This window comes from Prosopis cineraria, unplaced genomic scaffold (assembly GCF_029017545.1).
Source record: "Prosopis cineraria cultivar Desert tree isolate PC_DT_omini unplaced genomic scaffold, ASM2901754v1 PC14, whole genome shotgun sequence".
NCBI lineage: Eukaryota > Viridiplantae > Streptophyta > Magnoliopsida > Fabales > Fabaceae > Prosopis > Prosopis cineraria.
Genome location: NW_026555345.1, coordinates 22,188,344 through 22,209,673, shown reverse-complemented (window position 1 = coordinate 22,209,673; position 21,330 = coordinate 22,188,344). Strand labels below are relative to the sequence as shown.

General features: G+C 30.2%; 2 protein-coding genes across 2 annotated transcripts; both read left to right on the top strand.

Moving 5' to 3' along the window:
- The first annotated feature begins 2,023 nt into the window (after positions 1 to 2,023).
- LOC129292498 (uncharacterized) lies at positions 2,024 to 8,483 on the top strand. Its single transcript, XM_054930049.1, has 9 exons — positions 2,024 to 2,333; positions 3,057 to 3,118; positions 3,868 to 3,922; positions 6,090 to 6,188; positions 6,446 to 6,532; positions 6,737 to 6,853; positions 7,598 to 7,690; positions 7,805 to 7,835; positions 7,969 to 8,483. The coding sequence occupies exons 1-9, from the start codon at positions 2,238 to 2,240 to the stop codon at positions 8,157 to 8,159; spliced, it is 831 nt and encodes a 276-aa protein (XP_054786024.1). The 5' UTR covers positions 2,024 to 2,237; the 3' UTR covers positions 8,160 to 8,483.
- A 693-nt stretch (positions 8,484 to 9,176) lies between these two features.
- LOC129293416 (probable E3 ubiquitin-protein ligase LUL4) lies at positions 9,177 to 11,930 on the top strand. Its single transcript, XM_054931367.1, has 3 exons — positions 9,177 to 9,774; positions 10,568 to 11,081; positions 11,418 to 11,930. The coding sequence occupies exons 1-3, from the start codon at positions 9,308 to 9,310 to the stop codon at positions 11,544 to 11,546; spliced, it is 1,110 nt and encodes a 369-aa protein (XP_054787342.1). The 5' UTR covers positions 9,177 to 9,307; the 3' UTR covers positions 11,547 to 11,930.
- The last annotated feature ends 9,400 nt before the right edge of the window (positions 11,931 to 21,330 follow it).

The window sequence follows — 21,330 nt, the reverse complement described above, 5'->3', positions numbered from 1 at the left end:
GAAAATCCCTTTTCATTTCGTTGCTGAAACGAAACAAGGCCAGAGGCTGCTGCGAATCTGGATCTTGGCTTTAGTCCACTCACTTAACAAGTATTTCAATAATAATATTAAATTTTATTTATATTTAAAATTTATTTAGATACATTTTTCTTTAAAAATTTAAATTTAAAATAATTTTAATTATCAAAGCACTCCTAGCATATGTTATTTCCTCTAAAAATTTGAGATTTGGCACTTGGCATTATATGACCAAATCTCTTGCAATTATTTAATTAAAATCAAACAACTATTATCATGTTATGTAAGATACTCATTAAATAAATGAACTTATGCCACTTCTCAAATTTAAATTCTATGATTTCACACTCAACATTGCCAGAATTTAAAATTGCATTGTCACTCTTGTATTAAAATTAAAAATAAATAAGTAAAAATGACAACAAAAAAGTTATAGTGATGGAAGAGGCAAACTTATGGCAACAGGAAAAAAGAGGAGGGAAGTTTCTACAATTTTTTTCTCTTGAAACAATTGAATATAGTAAATAGCTAGTCAAAGAATTTGAATCATTTTCGTACTCTCTCTCAATACATCTTTTAATAGCCAATCTTATTCATTCATTAAATTAATTTAATTTCATAGTGTAAGATTACTAATTGTGACATTTCACTAAATATATTATTAATTTATTTAATGACCACCATAAAAAATAGTATGATCTTGTTTTTAGAAAAAGTTATAATAATAAATATATGGCCATTAAATCAAATGAATAAAATTAAATATGAAGAAAAGCATTGAGAGAGGATGAAGTAGTAACTACTCCATGATTATAAGGAAAAATAAGTGAATATTGATTTTTCTTAACAAATTGTACATCTTTTAAATTATACGCAAATCATCTGAACTTTATTTTATAAAAAATTATAAAAATTGCCCAATGTTTTATATTTTTAACAAGTTATCTTTTAAAAGATAACATGTATCATGGTCAAGAAATAGTATTCTATAAAATAAAGAATTAAAATGTATTTTTTTCTCACACTTTCCTTTGAAGAGCATTGGACACCTATTAATAAGTGGGGCATCCTTTCCTAAATTATTTTTTAGAGAAGTAAAAATCTTCTTTCATTAGTGATATGCTAGTTTTGCCATTTTTATGCTGATGTGGTGTGCTCTTCAGTATTAATTTATCTTTGAACTTTTTTTTAATGTTGGACACCTTGAAATTTTATTAAAATAAAATTTAATAAAAATTATTAAAGTAAATAATATTTTAAGAAAATTAATATTGATTAAGTTTCTTAAGTTTTTTAAGTTATTTTTTGTAATTTTTTGATCAAGTTACAGTCAAATTATTAGATATTTAAAATTAAGGTGTTATGTGTTCTTAATCGATATTTTCATATAATACAGTATATTTTCAGTTTTAAAATTGAGAAAATATATTACAAATGTAATAAGATAATATTAATTTTATTTTTTTTAGTCATTCTCTTCTTTATAATACAAAACTATAAAATATCAAAATATTAAATTTGAATAGTGCAATATTTTAAAAGAAGACCATTGATTGACAAAAAAAAGATAATGACCTACAATATTTAAAGAACTATATTATTATCTTTATCAAAAAAAATAAAGAACTATATTATTATTAATTTTTTTGTAAGATCATTTTTTGACAATTTATTCAAAGATATTATTCTTATTATTATTAAGATTAAAATACATTTTTCACCTATACTTTTTTTTAAAAAGCGCTTTACACCTTGTGCTAAAAATGAAGTATTTTTATTTTTAAATTATTTTTTAAAGGAGTACAAATTCATTTTTAAGAAGATTTTTACTCTTTTAAAAAATAATTAAAAAATAATGCCCGGGAAAAATGCACGATCCCAAAATAAAGCATCCTCCTCCCTTCCAAGTCCCGCTAGAAAAGAAAAACAAAAGGGATATAAAAAAAACAAATTAGAGTCCAATCAATACTGCAGGCACAGGCCCACTGCGAGAAGAAAGAGGGAGGGAGGGAGGGAGCCGGTGAGAAGAGTTTGAACTTGGAAGCTCCGTGAATCCGACTGATCCACTCATAAGACGACGCGCGTCGCTTTCATCGTCATATCATATTCATCCAAACCTGGCAAATCCTGGGGGATTGAGAGCTCGCTTATCTTTGAAACAATCACCTTCTGACTACGACGACGACCACAAGTGCCGGCCTTGGCGTCGCAGGCTCACCATGGCTTTCACCTGCGCATCCGCCCTCAAGATCACTCTTTTGCTTCTTGTTTTTGGCGCTTTTGTTGCTGCATGTTTTACTCTCCCAATCGAAAAGGTTCCTTTCTCTCATTTTACCTTTGTCACATCACTTTTGGGTTGAACTCCAATTTACTTTTCTCGAATCCGTATTCGGAAATGTTTCTTCGTTAAAATGGGATTGATGCATTTTCGTTGAATTGGTTCGGTTCTCTAATTTCTTGATCCTTCAATTTTATCTGCGGCTTCCTTTTCTAGTGATGGTTTTCCTCATCCTTGCCTCAGTTGAAATGGAACTTAATATCTGTCCTTGAAATTTGATGATCCTCTGATGGCTGTCGTACGCTTGCTCGAAAGCTTTCTTCGGCTATATTTACTTAGCTTACTGGAATTTCAGCCAACGGATTTTGTGTATGGACAACAAGTCCAATGTCAAAATAGTAGTGTTGGAGGGAAGACAATTTCACTGAAGGCAATAAAGAAATAGAGTTAAGAACTCTCATTTAAATGGTTGATTGGTCATACTGATAATTAAAAGAAAAAAAAATACAGTGTCTGTTATCTCATGATCTTCGTTAACATATATAATTTTATAAATTCATTACTTAAATCATTTTTCCGGATGAAAATTCCCATTTTCTGATATAAGCGTATAAACAGCTGTGTGTTTCTTAAGTGTATTCTAATATTCTAATTCTACTATTCTTCATTACAAGCACTTCCTTGGGATTTTCATCCATGAAAAGTTGCGGAAACATTCTGTCTATGGACATTTTTTTTAAAATTCTTACGTTTATTGCAGATGCTGAAGGACTTTCTAGTATGGGTTCATCGTAACCTTGGGCCCTGGGGTCCGCTTGCCCTGTAAGTTATTTTAATCCTTAATTCCTTGATTTCCACGTCCTAAGCATATTTCTTGGATTCTTACAGTTTCATAATTGTGAAACTTCAAATGAACGTAATCACTTTGTTGCAACTTGCGACTTAAAGGTAATGCGTAATAGGAAATATTATGGTCAAAACGAGACCAGTCAAAAGTGTGTTTCTAAAGCTGATGCTTTGTCTTAGCTGAGACAAATAGTTACTGAAATCCAGCATCAATTCAACTTTCCTTGTTGAGAAAACCAAGGTACTTTATGTGTATCAAACGTACCAAACTAGCTGCCTGAAGCATAACATGCGATATATTATATTTGTTCAAAATGTCAATATGGGCATATGATTTTACCCAAGTCTATGATGAAAGCCTATATGAAATTAAGATCAAATAGGGGTTTTATGCAAATGTTATCCGTGTAGGATAGATATAAGTATCCTTCGAACAGATAAAGGAAGTTTGCAAGACTACAAATTGCTATTTTCTTGGAGTATGATTATTGGATTTTATAAACGTTGAGCAATCAAATGATCATGGGATCCCAATGCTATGTAAACAATTTAAGAAATTGATTATTTTACTGATATAAAAATTTAAATTATAGTTCATGTTCTTTCAATTTTTTTCTCATTCCTGATGCAATGGAAAATATTAAATTCACGCAAACCAGTTGGCATGTAATTTGATGATGGGCTTCAATGCACGGAGTGTCAAACTAACATTTATTTGATTTCAGGGCTGTTGCCTACATACCTTTGACTGTCTTGGCAGTTCCAGCTTCTGTACTCACTGTAAGAGTCATTGATACCCTCGCAGACATTATTGAATTGCTAGTAGGAAGTGTTTGTAGTTGCATGTAATGAGTTGTTACTCAAAAGCATTGCTCGATATTTGTTGTAATAAGCTTTAGCTAGTTGTAAATTTCTAGGTTGAATCTACCTGGGGCCATTATTTTAGGTGTATAAATTTTAGGGTTAAAGTGCATATTTTCCCCTGTACTTCTTCGAGGAGTGCTGTACATCTTATACTGATAAGTGAGACATTTTTTTCCCTAAACCATTTTTTGGAGGTGCAAAAACCCCCCTTCATTAGTAATCTGTTAACTCTGCCATTTTTTTACTAACGTGACTTGTCTTTTGGTGGTAATTTGTCCTTGATTTTTTTTTTTAGGAATGTTAGGTATCTTGAAGTTTATTTAAAATAAAATCTAATAAATATTGTTAAAATATTTAATATTTATCAACAAAATAATCTTTTAAGAAAATTAATATTGATTAAGTCTCTTAAAGTTTTTAGGTCATTTTCGGTAATTTTTTTAGTCAACTAACTATTAAATTAATGAATATTTAGAACTGAAGTGTCACTTGTTCTTAATTGGTATTTCATGTAATGCAATATTTTTCTAATTTTAAAATTAGGAAAACAATTTGCAAATTCAATAAGGCAATATTATTGTTATTATTATTGGGGTTAAAGTGCATTTTTCCTCTGTACTTTCCTTCAAGGAGTGTTGGGCACCTTGTACTAATAAATGGAGCATTTTTCTCTCTAAACCATTTTGTAGAGGACCAAAATCCCTCTTTGTTAACGGATCACTAACAGAGGGGGATTTTTGCTCTTCTAGAAAGTAGTTTAGGAGAAAAATGCTTTATTTATTATTACAGGGCACCTAATGCTTCCTGAAGGAAAGTATAGGTGGAAAAATGTATTTTAACCTTGAATTTTATAAAATTGATGCGACGGTTATATGATGCCTTTTTTAAAATTTTACCATCCTAGTTATGTTTGATGTTATGGATTACTGACTCTTTCAAACTCAATCACTTCTCAAATGATTCATTTGTAACTTTTGCTGTATGATATTCTTTGTGCTTTACAAACAGCCCATTCTTGCCTTTCAGTTTCTTTGTGTGCTGGAGAAGCATTAGCCCATTGCACAGAATTTCCCCAATAATTTTGCTGTAGTGGATTTAGACTGAAGGCTGTTATCTTTCTTTTAACTTGAAACCTTGGAAATCCGATGTCTGCCTTTCAAAAGGTATAAATTAGGATGATGAGAAAGAATAGTGTGAGATTGTAAAAGTATAAACCAAGCTGAGAAAATATATTATCTGTCTTCATTGATTAGTCTGCTATTTGGCTCCTTCTTTGTAATGCAACATGCACGCACACAACACAGAAACTTGATACCTTATACCTTTGTGACAGTCTTTATAAATGTAAGTCAGTTGTAAATCCTTCTTTAATGAAATAACTCATTAGTAGAAAGTAGTGAAGTATTAAAAGGAGGATAAAAACTTGTTGCAACAATCACTGTTACAAACTTTGGCCTTTATAGTCCTTCCCATTCGCTGGTGGAGTCAGTAGACTACGTATAGTGTAAATTGTTCAAGTGATGGTTTATACAAGCTTTCTTTATGTGGACTTGTCTACATAGCTGTGTTCCCAAAGTTTGTTCTTCTACAACATTTTCTATGGTTGAGAATGTCCAGTGACTGGATGCATATGATGCTAAGGAAATAGAGATGCATGTGCTGCTTATGCAACAATTTTATGTCATTTATTTTGGGCAACATGCCTATGTTACATCTGATTTTATGATAAGGAAACAGCGATGCTACTGCCTCTGTGACTATGTTTTGTCATTTATTTTGGGCAACATGCCTATATTATATCTAAATTGACAGAAATTTGTTGGCATTTGACCTTTTGGAGCCTCATATTCTAATTTGCAAAAATGAGTGTTTAATTTACCTGCCTTGGTGGCTAATCTGTGTAATTATTAAAACTTGATTTTATATCTTATTGAAGTTTGCTTTTGGTTTCACTCAAGTAGTTATCGTCCTGTCTGCATTTTTGCTTTTTGGCCATTCATCATCTCCATGCTTCTCTTCTTTAAAGAACCTGTTGGAGAACAAAAGCAACACCATGCCATTTAACTTAATTTACTGCTTTCAGCTTGGTGGCGGTTATCTTTTTGGGCTTCCAGTGGGTTTTGTTGCTGATTCTGTTGGTGCAACTATTGGTGCAGGAGCTGCATTTCTTCTTGGCAGAACAGTGAGTTTCTAAAGTTTTGCAATTTTAAGTAGTTGGAACATAAACATCGCCTTTGGACCACTTCTCATTGCTCCATAATTACATAATTGTTTTTCCGTTGTAGCACCTGATGCCCTTTTTTTCTTGCTTTTCTCTATATAAGACGGTTCTTTTGATTCGTTAGCCTTTCTATTGGGCCACATTTTGGTCTGTTTCTATTTCGAGCTCTTGTTTGTTTCCATGAGTTTATATATTCACATCTTTGTCCATCTGTACAGATTGGGAAATCATTTGTCATTTCCAGGCTGAAGGATTATCCTCAGTTTAAATCAGTGGCAATTGCAATTCAGCGATCTGGCTTCAAGGTTCATATACTCCGTACTGTTCTGAAATTCTTGAATCTTTTGATGTGTGAGTGGCTAAGAGCATGACAATTACTAGTGGCTTTTGAAGAAGGCTACTATTCTAATTGACCTTTTCCTATTGCTGTTTTTGTTGGTGTTACTTTCAGCTGTCATTTTTTCGCCTGTATATCTGATATGTTTTTGATTTCCTTGTTCGGCTTTCAGATTGTATTACTACTCCGGCTTGTTCCACTACTACCATTTAACATGTTAAATTATCTCCTGTCCGTTACTCCAGTTTCACCCGGGGAATACATGCTGGCTTCGTGGTTAGGAATGATGGTATCTTCTCCACACTTGGTCTATTATTAATGGCGAACTTATGCATGCAAAAACTCTATTGTCGCACTTAGCGATCCTCAAAGTTGTGGAATGCCAAATGCCAGTTAGATTTCTTATTGTTAGTTTTTGATGGTATATTGGACACCTTTGAAAGCCATCATAGATGTTCGTTTTGATTGCCTGTATTGCAACATTGAACCCTTGGTGCACCCTAATTACCTGACTATTGTCAATGAATATGACTGATTAAAATGATATGTGGAGAATTGATTTGGGAAGGAATGTGGGTCTGAGTGGTTGTGGTCTCTCTGCTAATAGTGTGTCGTCCATCAATGCATTCAACCAACAGTGAATCCTGTGATGTGTACTCCTTTCAGTCCTTATTATAGGCTCCTTCTAGAAGAATTCCTTAGTCCATAATTTAAGGTACTTGATGGGGCATTACTTACATTTTTTCAATATTACCTCTATTTAAACTCATTAATTATGAGAGTATGTAATGCAAATTTGAAAAATTTTCATTTGAATATGAATAAAATTGAAAGTTTATTTTATTTTCAGACGAAATTAATGATTTAACTATCTCTTCTTGATTCGGTAAGGTGAGTAGAGGTGGTTTCTAATGGGGACCGGAGGGAGTATAGGTTCGCTGCCCAATGCCCATGTTGTTATAGCCTGCTAGGTTCTTTCCTGTTACAGTAGTATGTTAACACTTAAACACCTCCAACGTTGTTTCTGTTGCAGCCAGTAACGCTGGCACTTGTATACCTCGGAACAACTCTCAAAGATCTATCAGATGTAACACATGGGTGGAGTGAGTTTTCAAAGACTCGTTGGGTAAGAGATGCTAATTATCTATCCATTTCAGAATCATGCGTGCGGTTTACTGATTTTCTTGACTGGATCTAATTGACTGTACATAACAAATGCTTCCTTCTCTTGTGCATGCAGGCACTTATCATTTCGGGTCTTGCAATATCTGGTAAGTTAAATTCTTTTTACTTTGAATACAAACTGACTCTCTGTTCTTGGGGAATAATGGCTGTGTTTGTAGCAGCAAGTTGATCATTTGATAGATAGATGTTTACCCCCTCAGTCATTTTTTGTGAGTGCAGTGATTCTGATGATATGTGTAACTAAGGTTGCCAAGTCTGCTTTAGAAAAAGCTTTGTCTGAAAATGGAGATATAGATGGCTCTCTTCCCTCTCCAGATTTGCCCATTACTGCTGAACATGCAGCAGATCTCAACCAACCACTGATAATCAAGATAGATGCTGCTGCCCAGGACAATCATCATGAAAATTAAAAAAAAAAATTGTTTCTGTAAATTCTTTTCCCCACTTTCTCAAGGCTATCTCTGTTTCTTAGTTAAATGCTTGAGCAGAAGCTGGGTGTTTATTCTTATTTTATTTATATATGGAGGGATATATTTTTTATATTTACACAGAATCAATATAAGAAATTTGGGTCTTGAATGTGTGACTTTTGTCATAGTGGCAGTAAATTTGTTGTCTGGACCATTCTTGGTTCTTTGTATCCATCTTTACTGTTGTAATTTGTAGTGTAATCCACAATGTTAATTTAGGATTTCTTATCAATTCTTCTATGATGAGTATTTAGCATTGACATATACCTAATGATTGATCATGATTGTGTTTTTCTGAGGGGGAAAAAAATATATCGTGCGTGTGTTATGGTGTGGTGGTTAGCCGACAGGAATAATGGAGCATTAGCTTGGTAGAAAATTATTCTTGTTCTTTTTTTAATGTGATCAATGAAACTCTTGATATTTTATACTTGAGCCATTTGATTTTTCCCCCCTTCAATCAAAATAATTAAGTCCATTAATTAGGAAAAAAAATTAAGGAGAATATTTAATATTTAACTGGCTTTAGCTAGTATTTTTGGCTTAGTTAATATTTTTAATAATTGTCTTAAGTTGCTTTGATCAAGTCACTAAAATGATATCAGCGGTGCTGAAATTAAGTTAATGTGACAACAAATAACACGTAACTTATAATCTAGGTAATGATAAGGTTCAAATCTTCTTTAATATATCTAAAACAAATATTTTTTAAACAACATATAAATAAGTTAGATATTTTTTTAAAAAATTGTTGCCTTTATTGTTTAGTATTATGATATTATGATTTCATCATTCATGTTATTTTATAAAAATATTCTAACTTTGTTAATTTTATTATTAATTCTTAATTATGAATAAAAAATTATTGACAATTATAAAATAAATACTTTAAATTATAAAATTATAATCTAAAAAATATAAGAATTTGGTGAATGCCTTGTGGGAGGAGGAAGTAATATGCCATTGAGTAACCCGAAACTAATTAGTGGCCCTGCCATTCATAACCATTTCTCAATTCTAATCCTTCAACTTTTCCTTTCTCAATATCATCTCTGCCTCTGCCCCTGCCTCTGCCTCTGTCTTTTGAAATGGGAATTTCTTCGAGTAGCGGAAGAGCAAGCAATTATTTTCATAACCCACATCTTCCATCACCTTTCTATTACTCTGCAGAAGCGCCGCCGCCGCCGCAAGGCTACTATTTCACCTCAACCACGCCTTATGCACTGCAAAATAGCAACTATGTGCATCCCCCTCCTCAGACGCATATCTTCTGTTACTCAAATGCGTACAGCAATTGTTCCAATTTTGCTAATTCTATGGTGGGTAGGTTTCAGTATCCCCCATCTTATTTTGTAAATCATGCTACTGGGTGGCCTGCAATTTATCCATCGGTTGGTCCTCTCGTCTCTCCACCTCCCTATGTTGATCATCGAACGGCTAAGAAGATCAGGAATGATGTCAACGTGCATAAAGATACATTGCGGCTGGAGGTAGATGAGCATTATCCTGATCAGCGCTTGGTTTCATTCGTTTTCGATGCCTTGCATGATGGGAGGTAAGGAATAAGAACTTTCTTTGATGTGTCACTTTGTTTTGGAAGATTTGAATTAGTTTAACTGCTAATTTGCTGCTGCATATGTTTGGTAGAAGTTTATGCTCATAGAAATGATTTTTCTAGTTTTGACCTTAGTGTATTTACCGCTTAGGAAACCTTAGACTTTGAGGATACTCAATGCAGAAGTTGTCTGTTATTTATTTATCATCAAGAAACTAATTCATCTATTGCAAAACTCTTCATTTCATTCCCTTCACATTTATGTCAGTCTAACATCCCCACTATTTTGAGACTTTGTCCACCTACAGTGGAATGCAGAGAATTTAAAAAAGGAATATTGCCAATTGGAGATTGTACCAACGATTCTATCCATGAAAGTGTTCAATGTGTTTGTTAGTCATTTAAGAGTTGGGATAATTTGCAAACTGTCTAGCTAGTACACCTATCACCTATTCTATTAAAGCTCATCTTCAATCATGAAGTCATGATTAATATATCGTCATTCAGATTGCTGAAAAATATGGTAGTGTAGAGGGAGGGATCCATCACACTCATGTAAAGTATTTAAATCTAAATCTTCAAGAAGATTGTTTTACAACCAGATATGAACTCTTAAATTAAGAACTTCAAACATGCCAGTTGTTTGAGTGAGCTTCAATCTGATAAAGTAACTTTGATTTGCATGGTGCTTATGGAATGAACCTAAAAACAAAAAGATTTTGTTAGCTGGATTACTATAGTTGAGTACTCCTGCATGTCTAAATTTAATATTCTTTGTATTTCTGTTTGTCAGCATTACGATATTCTACTTTGCAAAAGAGGAGGAAAAATGTAGGTTTGTACCATTGTTTTCCAATGTATTTGAGCCAATCAGAATCCCCTTTCAGAAAGGAGTAGGCCAGAAATTTTGTCAGCCCTCAGGAACAGGCATTGACGTAGGGTTTTTTGAGTTGGATGATCTCTCAAAACCCTCACTTGGAGATAATGTCTTTCCCCTTGTAATATGCGCTGAAACATGTTTGGCAACTTCATCAGTAGACGAAAATCTTGGCAATTCCGTGCTAGATTTTTCTCCTCACATGCAGATTACTCAAGCCATCGTTGAGAAAGGCAATGGTGATGGTTCTTTACAAGTAAAAGTAGACAGGCAGATTCTGTGGATTGATGGGGTCCGTTATGAGTTAAGAGAGTTATATGGAATAGGAGGCTCAGTAGCAGCTGGTTTTGATGACAATGATTCTGGGAAGGAGTGTGTAATATGCATGACTGAACCAAAGGACACAGCTGTATTACCTTGTCGACACTTGGTAAGATTTCATTTCAAATCCACTCATGTAGAGGGTTGATATTTAACAAGTGCAGTCTGCTGATATGGGATGATGTTTTTGTCAATCATTGGATAATGAGCTGTCGTCTGTAGGAGTTTCACTATAGCTATATTCAATAGGAGAGGGCAGTTGGCTGTTTCTTGATCCTTGTATATCTAGATTTCTTTTCTGTATGGGTTCAAAATTCAAAGCTTTCAGCTCTATGCATGTTTTCAGATCATGCATGTACTATTAAAACTGGTAAAACAGAATACACACACGCACACGCATGCTGATTTTATATTCTGATAATAATACAACGGTTGTATTTTCCAGTGCATGTGCAGTGACTGCGCACAAGCTTTGTGGCTTCAATCGAATAAATGCCCAATATGCCGTCAATCTATCGAGGAACTTATGGAAATCAATATAAACAATGGTGATTATTGGGATCTTAGATGGTAAGTTGAATTGTATGGTATTAGCATCAAATTCCTTCCTTTTCTCCTTTGTTCTCATGTCTGCAGTCAGGTGATGTATAGAAAATTCCATTTTGTTCATGGAGTTAATGTTCTTCTGTTAATAGTCCTTATGTACTGTATCCAAAAAGGAAACTACACGCTGTTTTCTGGACAGCTTTACATCTTTTCCTTTCCTTAGCTTTGTCCGAGTGATATTTGACAGGAGGTGGTTTTTCTAGATTTTGCAGAATAAAAGGTACATATAACAACCTGGTTTGATTTTTTGAAAAACTTCCTCTCTCTTTGTGACGGGTGTAAAATTCCTCCCTTAAAGAATTGATTTCGCTGGAATGTTATCATGGTTAGTCAACATCATTGTTGTAGCCTTTATGCTTTCTATACATTGGGGGTTACAAGTAATGGAACTGTGATATCCATTGTTGGTTTATTCTCATGAATGTGACACAAAGTATAAAGAAAAAAGACGAGATTCCAGTTGTTGGAGGTTGATTTCTTTTTCACTTACAGCAAAAAACGAGTCTGGAACTAGTATTGCCTTACAAGTTAGCTTTCCTGTGAGTTGGACAAGTTCAGAATCTTCTAAAGCTTGTACAGGTCAGAGGCTCCCAACTTTTTTGAGCACATACATAATAAGAAACTTAAAACTATAAGGATGCTTTAATAGACTTAGTGCGTGATATTATTAGATTAAGTTAATCATGGGTGTAGAAAAGTTGCCCCCAGATATTCATTCAGTTGCTGTCAAATTTTTGTATTATGTTCCAGCAGTGGAAGACTGAATATATTTCCATGGACAAGATTCTCAAGCGAAGAAATTTACACTTATGGTCTCTCTCCTCTCATTCGAATTAATAGTCAACCATTGACGAGAGAAACGGGGAAGCAAAGTCAAAAACCAAATCAAGAAATCTTTGTATTCTTAAGCATTCGTAGTGGATTGACTCAACACGAAGAAGCTACTCGTGATCACTGTAAATGAAAAAATTACAAAAAATAAAAAAGAAAAGAAAAAGTATTATCCAAAGAAATGTAGAGAGAGAATGGCTGGATTATTGCAAAGAATACAACACAAACTTTTATTAAATTGATTTTTGTCAAATAAATTTTTGATAAAGTAAATTTTTAGCTTAACAAAAAACTCAACGAGCACTAAGGTTAACTTTCAGTCCTCGTTTTGTTTTATTTTTCAATGCTCCCCAAGCATATCTTCAGAAGCCTTGTTTATTCATTATTTTATTTATCTATCCCTTGAGATATCCATCCCTTGAGGTGGTAGGTTAATAATTATCCCATATTTTTTTGCTAGTTTCAATTCCTGCAGAAAATTCCACTTGGATTTCTGTTAAACTTGGCCAATTTTTGTTGTTCTTGTCAGATTTTTTGTAATAAATAAATGCCTGGCAGTGGAAGGAATTGTTCAAGACGCCCAATTTCGAGTTTGGTTAAAAAAAAAAAAAACCCAAAACACTCTTCCCAAATCACAAACAAGCAACTTGTCCATTCTGCTGCATAGTGTCACCATTTTTGCCGTGGTACAGAAATGAGCTTTTTTGTTTGAGCCAAGACAAAATCGAATGCCGCAGAACTATACTTGTTTATAAAGAAAGCCAAAAAAAAAAAAAAAAGGAAGGAAGGAAGGAAGGAAGGCAGAAGAAAAACGAAAACTGTTTTATGTGATTCTGCCTGCAAGATGAAACATCTGTCAGAGAAGAGACATTGTTAAATGCAGGATCTTTTTCTTTGGAAATCCCACTGCCATTAATTCTCACTGCACCCAAGAGCATAGTGTATATTACCTTTGATAATTGAGCTCTTCTTGACCTGCTTTACTTTTTCCTCAGCGAAAAAGCCAAAAAGTTCAAAACTTTCAAACTGGGCAAGGCACATTCATTCCATTTCAAGTTAATCCGCCTGCAAGCAAGTTTCAAGACACCGTTACACATTTTTTAGAAAGTAATATTCAGGTCACGATCTCAGAACATGCTGGAATATACAAAAGAGAGGCATTTAGTTTTAGATATTTATCTCCGCTGCTGCTTCTTTTTTCTTTTGTTACTGCATCTTGCCTTTACTCTCGAGCATTTGCTACTTTTATTTTTATGGATGTTTAACTGCTTGGAAGTTTTGATAAAGTTGATTACTCATATCTCATGAGAATCAAAACTTTCCCTTGTGGTAAAATCTTCCCAGCATCTATCCTCCATTATTGATTTCCCAATCTAAACTAAAATCTAGAGCTATGGAAACAGAGGCCATGTGTGAGACTGAGCTCTTTGTTGGTGAGCCTCAATAAATACAGTGTCCTCCAATTCAATGTGCAATCTTATTCTCTTTCATTCAATCACTTTCCAAACACGAGCTGGTTGGTTTCTCATGTGAAGCCTTCAACTGACAAAATCTGTAAAATTGTTATGCCCATTGAATTCTTACCTTCAATCGTATATTCAGGGAAACCAATAACTCTGCTGATTAGCTGGCCTGCTTATTAGGCTCACGCTCATCATACAAACAATAAGTCTATGAATGTTCTAGTTGATTCCTTCCCTCTCTAAAATCAATAAAAATCCTTTTTTTTTTTTGAAGATGCATAGAAAGGTCAGAGCTTTAATGAAAAACAACAAAGTTTAAAGAAATTAAGTGTGTGTTTATGTTATGAGCGAAGTGAGCAATGAAATCGGCATATGTATTTCTTTCTCTTGTCTGTACGCATGGCCATAAATAACCTCTCAATCCTGCATCAAAAGATTCCTGATATCCTGAACGTAGATTTCCATATATAAGTCTTCACTTTGAATGTGAAACATAGTTCTGTTTCTTTGCGGGGTTGGTGGTTTTTGAAGTCACAAAAAATTAGAACCAACATGTCCATCAGACATGAGAGGAAGGTCTGGTTCATTTTTCATGTGGGTCTGATGACAAAAGGTACATCCCCTGTGTTATAAAATTAATCCTAATCTAATAATGTCCTTTGCTTTAGACTTAGGACAAGTGCTGGTCATACACACACACACACACATATATATATAATATAAAATAAGACTTGGGACAAGAAAGACAAAGAATGTGAATAGTTTCTGTGGTAACTTGCCATTGAAGCAGGCTTTGAAGTGTAAAGTGAGATATTCAAACAAGTATTAAAGAAATGTGAAAAGGAAAGGTTTAGGCTTTTGAGAAGCAGCAGTAATGATTTCACTACTCGGAGAAAAAGGGCCCCAACAATCCTATGAGAATGAAACACTGCAGAAGGCTAAGCTCAATTATTTTAATATTTATCTTCATATCTTTTTTATAATAATAATAATAATAATAATAATAATAATAATGTGTATGCCTGTGGAATGATGTACAGAATTTAAAAAAAAAAAAATAAGTTGCCATATCCATGATTCACGAATATGACACGACTTGATAAAGTTCTTATATTATAAATAGGTTGATTGAAATTAATATAAAATATGAAAACAATTTGATTAGACTAAAAAAATTAACAAACTATGCAGCAATTTCTTTTTTTTATAATATTGCAGGGCTCAATTGAAAATATTTTCTCAAAAACATTTTCTGTATCCACACATATTCAGATTTAAAGCATTTGTATTTAAATGGTTATGAATAATCTCTTTCACTAAAACTAATGTTTTGTTATATGAATAACAATTTATCTGAATTCCTAAAAGTTAATGAAATCTCTGTTTTTTTTATTACAAATATTGAGAGAAAAACATGGTCTGGATGGCTTTTTTTGCTTCAGTGAATAAAGTTCATGAATTTGTGACCAGCAGCAACAACTTCACTGTTGAATTTACATTATTAAGTTAGGGACCAACAACACCTTCAAAAATAAATAAATGAATAGAAAAGAAAGGTTCCATAATTTCTGGCAATTTAGGCGGCGGTTTCTGCTTTTGACGTGAAAAAAGATATTAATTAATTAATCAGCCTTAATTATTGCGTTATCAAATTAATTTTTCCTTCTTATGGTGCAACATACATAACTGGCTTCCATTTGGCTTAGGACCACCTTTCATATAAAATATGAACATCTCATTTTCCATCATTAATTATTTACACCTTCTTAACAAAATATCTATATATATTATTTTTGTCATTTTATATAGCTTTCCATGTTTTGAATTTTAAATATTCAGCATACCATACACAAACTAAATTGATTGCATTAATCAATCATTATATAAAATATAAAATACATGGCAAATACTACTTTATTAACTATGAACAATGTGGATCAATCTCTAAGATTTCATATAATACATGGGAAATTCATCTACTTAGGGCATTTAGGTGCTCTTATAATTTTAGATAAGTGAGCTATTATAGTTTAGAAGAGTACTTTATAAAAAAAAATACAAATGTTATTTTAAATTATAATATGATATTATAGAATTACATGGAAGTCCAAATTAACTAGATAACTAGTATCGTGGGTAAGGAAAAACAACAGACTTAAGACACGAAGTAAACAGAAAATAAGAAAACATGTAATTTAATGACAAATAAAAATAAAAATGGCTTATACTTTTGAGCTGAACCCGTATATTACCCGGATATTTTATAACATGTGTTTTTTTTTTAAAAAATTAAAAAAAAAACATATTAGTCAGATGTTTGAAAAGATGAAAGTATGTATAAAAAGATAAAGCTATTAGGCTAGATATTTTTTTAATTTTTAAAATTTTAAGCAAACTAGAGTGATCATGTCAGTGCCTTACGATAATAATATTGAGTAAGTGCTTAGTCACAATCGTGATTTAAACTTACATTTTCTAGAAGACTCATTTATTATATATATATACATATACATATATACATACATATATATATATATATATATATCTAATTAACAGACAAAAATGGAACTCGTTTTATGAATTTTGGGCCAACGAATTATAATTTTTTGTGCAGTAACTTATCTAAAAAATAAAACTCATTTTATGAATTTTAGGCCAAGAAATTATAATTTTGTGTACCGTAACTTGAAAATATCTTTCCACGAAAAATCAAACAACTTAAATAACTTAAATGTAGAAAAAATTGGCTGTAAGGTCCAAAAACTTAAATATTTGGACACAAGTCCTAAATAGTGTAATAAAATCCGCAAGGGACCATGTTCTTGAAGGATAATATATTTTTGAGCCAGAATATCAACATACTTTCCGTTCTTCTACACTCGTCTCCAAAATACATGTTATTGAAGATTCATGGATGACTTCAACATATCAATGCACAAAATAAATGTATTCTATTGCTTTCTTTAAAACCATATTATTGGTCTGAATTATGGGCCTATTTAAAATTATTTTTTATTTTATTTTTTTAAGAACTGATATTTTATAAAATATATTTTAAAAATAAAAAATAATAATAAATGTTTTTTCTCATTCTTCCTTAATTTTTTAGAAGAATAATTTTAAAATACTTAAAAGATGTTTTCATTTTTTATTTTTTAAAATAATATTTTTTTATTCTTCAAAACACTTTTTTAAAACAGTTTATCAAGCAAACAAGTCCACATTCTCTTGCCGGCTTTATTTCTATATTTGCGATTTACGTCTAAACGGTTGAACCTTTTAATCAGGGAGTCAATTTTTCCAATAATAAATGAACGTACCCACAGGAAAATGAGGAAAATAGAAAAAGTAAATAAGCTAAAAAAAAGTAAATAAACAAATTATCTCCTAAAATTTTAAATCTACTTGTATAATAAAATTTAAACTCGTGTATTATTGAATTATTTTTTAATTTTTAAAAACAATACAATCAAACCTCTATTATTAATAAAAGTTAACTTCAATAATTACTTAACAAAAAAATAATGACATCAAAAATTATAAAAAAATTCAAAAAATAAAATAAAGAACCCAAAAGTTATATACATGGATTCAAAAAATTATGAAAAATGATCAAACAAGTTTTGGGTCCTTTTTCATAATTTTTAAAATATTTTTTATCATTTTTTATTAACTAACAGTTAAAATTAATTTTTATTAATATAAGGAATTATATTATATAATTTTTAAAAGATAAAAAAATAATTTATATAATAAATAAGTTTAATGTCTATAAAATTAGTGAATTTAAAATTGAGAAGATAATTTACTTATTTAATTAGAAGGGAAAAAAAATAAAGTACTTACCAACATCTCTGAACTTGTTTTTTTCAAAAAGAAAATTGAAAGTACAAGTTTTTTTTTTTCTCTTTTTACAATGGTTCATCCCAACATAAAATTGATTATCTTCCCAGTTCGGCATTCAAGGGCATACTGAATACTGAATTGGTCCTAAGTTCGAAAAGTCTTAATTGAAAAGCTAAATAAATACATTTATCACAGATACTCAAAATCTTACCTCAGTAATAAAACCTATGATCCGTACTATTTGTAGGATATGTCAACAACTCCAAAATATTCGCAAGTACTAAACAGTAAACACTCTGTTTCCTTATTCATTTTTCCACTATTCAAAATTAAATTACAAGTTTTAACCTTATCAGGGACGATAGACGATCATGTTGTTAAAATTATATTTTAATAAATAATTATTATTACACTTTGACATAGTCCAAATTTCAAGATTGAGAATATAATTAGTGCTTTGAGTTTCAACCCTTTCACCGACAAGGACTAATTTTTAATTAAGAAATTTGATATTTTAAAGTAAAAAATATAGGTTTAACTAATATCACATATTGCATGTTTTATTTTTTTATTTTTAACTTTCGTTCATGTATTTGGGGTCTTTTGACCCAAACTAAATTGAACTAAGAAATTTCATATTACTTGCTTCAATTTTATATAAGACTTACATGTAGCTTGTTTTTTTTTTTAATGAGACATAATATAACTCAATTCAATTTATGGAATAATAGTTTCTTTTTTGAAGATATTTTTAATAAAATTTATTAAATATATTTTTCAATCTTATACTTTTAAAAGCACAAATATAAATTTTCAAATGATAAAGATTACATACTTAGTTTTATATGTTTAATATATTTATATCCACTCAGACTATGATAAGTGGATCTTAAGGTATCAATGAAATTGAAATCAATAACAAAAATTTATTGTATAATAAATAATCAATAAGAAATTAACATATCTTAATTTAATTAAAAATAATTGCATTAAATATATAAACTTAAGTATATAATTTTTTTTGTTTTCAAAAATTCCTTCATTTAATAATCATATTTGTGAAATATTAAACAGATAGAGAAAATATAATAAGAAAGGAATGGTATTATTGGAATAAGTATAATCAATAAAATTTTAATTTTATTAAAGTATTTTATATTATAAGACATCAAATCACCTTTAAAAATATTTTATAAATTGAAATAAAAAGAGTATTATATAATTGTTAGATACTATTCATGATGACTATAGCAGTGAAAACCAAATCAATCCAACTATTAAATTAGTACTTTGATTGATTCTATAAAATATTTTATTTAAGAATAATTTGATTACAATTTAATTACAGTTTTGATCATTAAATTTTAAATTAATATTTTGAGTAGTTCAATATTGACTTGAGTTTGATTTTCAGTAGTTTAAAGTAACAAATTTATTCAATATTCTGTAACATTGAACTCTAAGGTAATTCAAATCAAATTGAACAACTTCCGGTTTTGGGGTTACAGCTGTGTAGTAAAACATTCAAAAACATTAAATTAAATCCCACGTTCAGATTGCAATATAATTCTAAACTGGGCCTGGGAAAACATATACTTTATCTGTCAAACCAGAGATAAATGCATATTTAAAGTGAATATTAATAATAAATGAAAATCCAAATCATTTAAGTTTGAGCTGATTCTCCATTAATTGAAAATTAAAATTTGACATTAATTGTAATTGGGTTCAGTGTACAGGAAGAGAGAGAGAGAGAGAGAGAGACTGTGGATTCTGGGTTTTGTAACCTTCTGATAATTGGAAGACCCCAGAAACATTAATTGGTTTGACATGTCTTGTTGCTTTTGTATTCATCGAACTTGGTTAAGTTATTCCCTAAAAACTTCTCCTCTGACCCTATTTGAAACGCAGAGAAAAGATTCTTTCTCAATTTTAAATTATAAAATATTTTTAAATAAAATTTTATATATTAATAAATTTAATTAAATACACTTAATAATTTTATCTTTTTTAAAACAAAATATAAATTTATAAAAATATTTATAATTTAATATATTAAAAAGAAAAGTGATAAAAATTAAATACAGAAAAAATAATATTAAAATTAGCGCATTTAATGAAACTTTAATTTATTTAAAGTGGCTTATATTTAAAACGAAAAATTTATTTTAAAAGTGTTCTATAATTTAGGATGGATGGAGTATTAATCTTGACCATATTTATATAATAATTTCTTCATTTCTATTTGTAAAACATCTTTTAAAATATTTTTTTATTCAACATATAAGACAATTTATAATAATTAAATATTTTTTTAATTTTATTTTTTATTAGTGTGAAGAAATTTAATATAGTTATATTATTATTTAAAGTTAAAAATAAAAATAAAAGTATATATAATTTTTTATGATATTAAGAAAAAAAATAATTTTTCATAAAATGATTAAAATTGTCCCACAATAATAATTGAAAGTAACACTTAACTATTTTATGTTATCATTACCTTTATGCCCTCATTTAATAATAAAAAATTATTAAAAACAGTTCCTTCTTTGTTTTCATCAGGAAGTGATGATGAAAATTTATAAAATTTTAAGATATATTTAATGTAATTTAAGGTTTTTTTTTTAATTTTAATAAATATTATTAAAAATAATTTATAAATAAGATCAGTCAATACATTCATCTCAAACCTTGTCTTTGATTATAATCCTTCATCTCTTCATACGTCAAAGATATTTTTATTTTTATTTTTTAATAAAAGAAACATAACTTGTTTTATGCTATTTCCTAAATTCTAAAGGCTCGCTTAATCCAAAATTAATTATAAAGAATGAGTCAGTTTATCGTTTAAGAATATTATAAATTGTATGTTTTATATTAATGTTACCAATAAAAATATATTTTCTCATTTTGGAACATTATTTATTATATTTTTTGATCGAATGTGGATTGATAAATTTGAATTAGCTCGATTAATTTCTCCTTCAGCCCTGATTTATAAGGAAGAAGATAGAGGATGAAATGTAACTAAATTGATATACATATATATATATATATATATATATAGATGAATTTAAGTTAATTAGATCATCCAATCACTGCTTATTTCTTTTCTTATCAAACGACAATAATAGTAAAAATTAAAAGATTAAACTCTAAATTGACGCCTAATGAATCTCAGTTTTATACATGCTAGTCTTGAAAAAATAAGACTAATTTTTATCTTCTTATCTTTCTCTCTAGCTTGTGTAGAAATAAAAGGGTTATTTATTAACGCAAACTAAATAATTAGCTTTCCATATATTTTATTGGGCATGACAAACAAGTCATGTTATTTTTTATTTATAAATCATGCCATTTATTATAAGTTTCTTATTTTATATTAAAAAAACATAACTTCTAGTCCTTATAATTTTATTGTGTTTTGTTATTGGTTCAATTACTTTATTTTTGTTGTTTCAAGTTTTTATAGTTTTGGAGCAATAAAAAAAAGTACGATAACTAATAATAAAACACGATAAAATTAGAAGGATTAATTATTATGTTTCTCCTTAATATTAATGATAAATTTTTTTATTATTTTGGAGCATTATTTGTTACCTAGTTGAT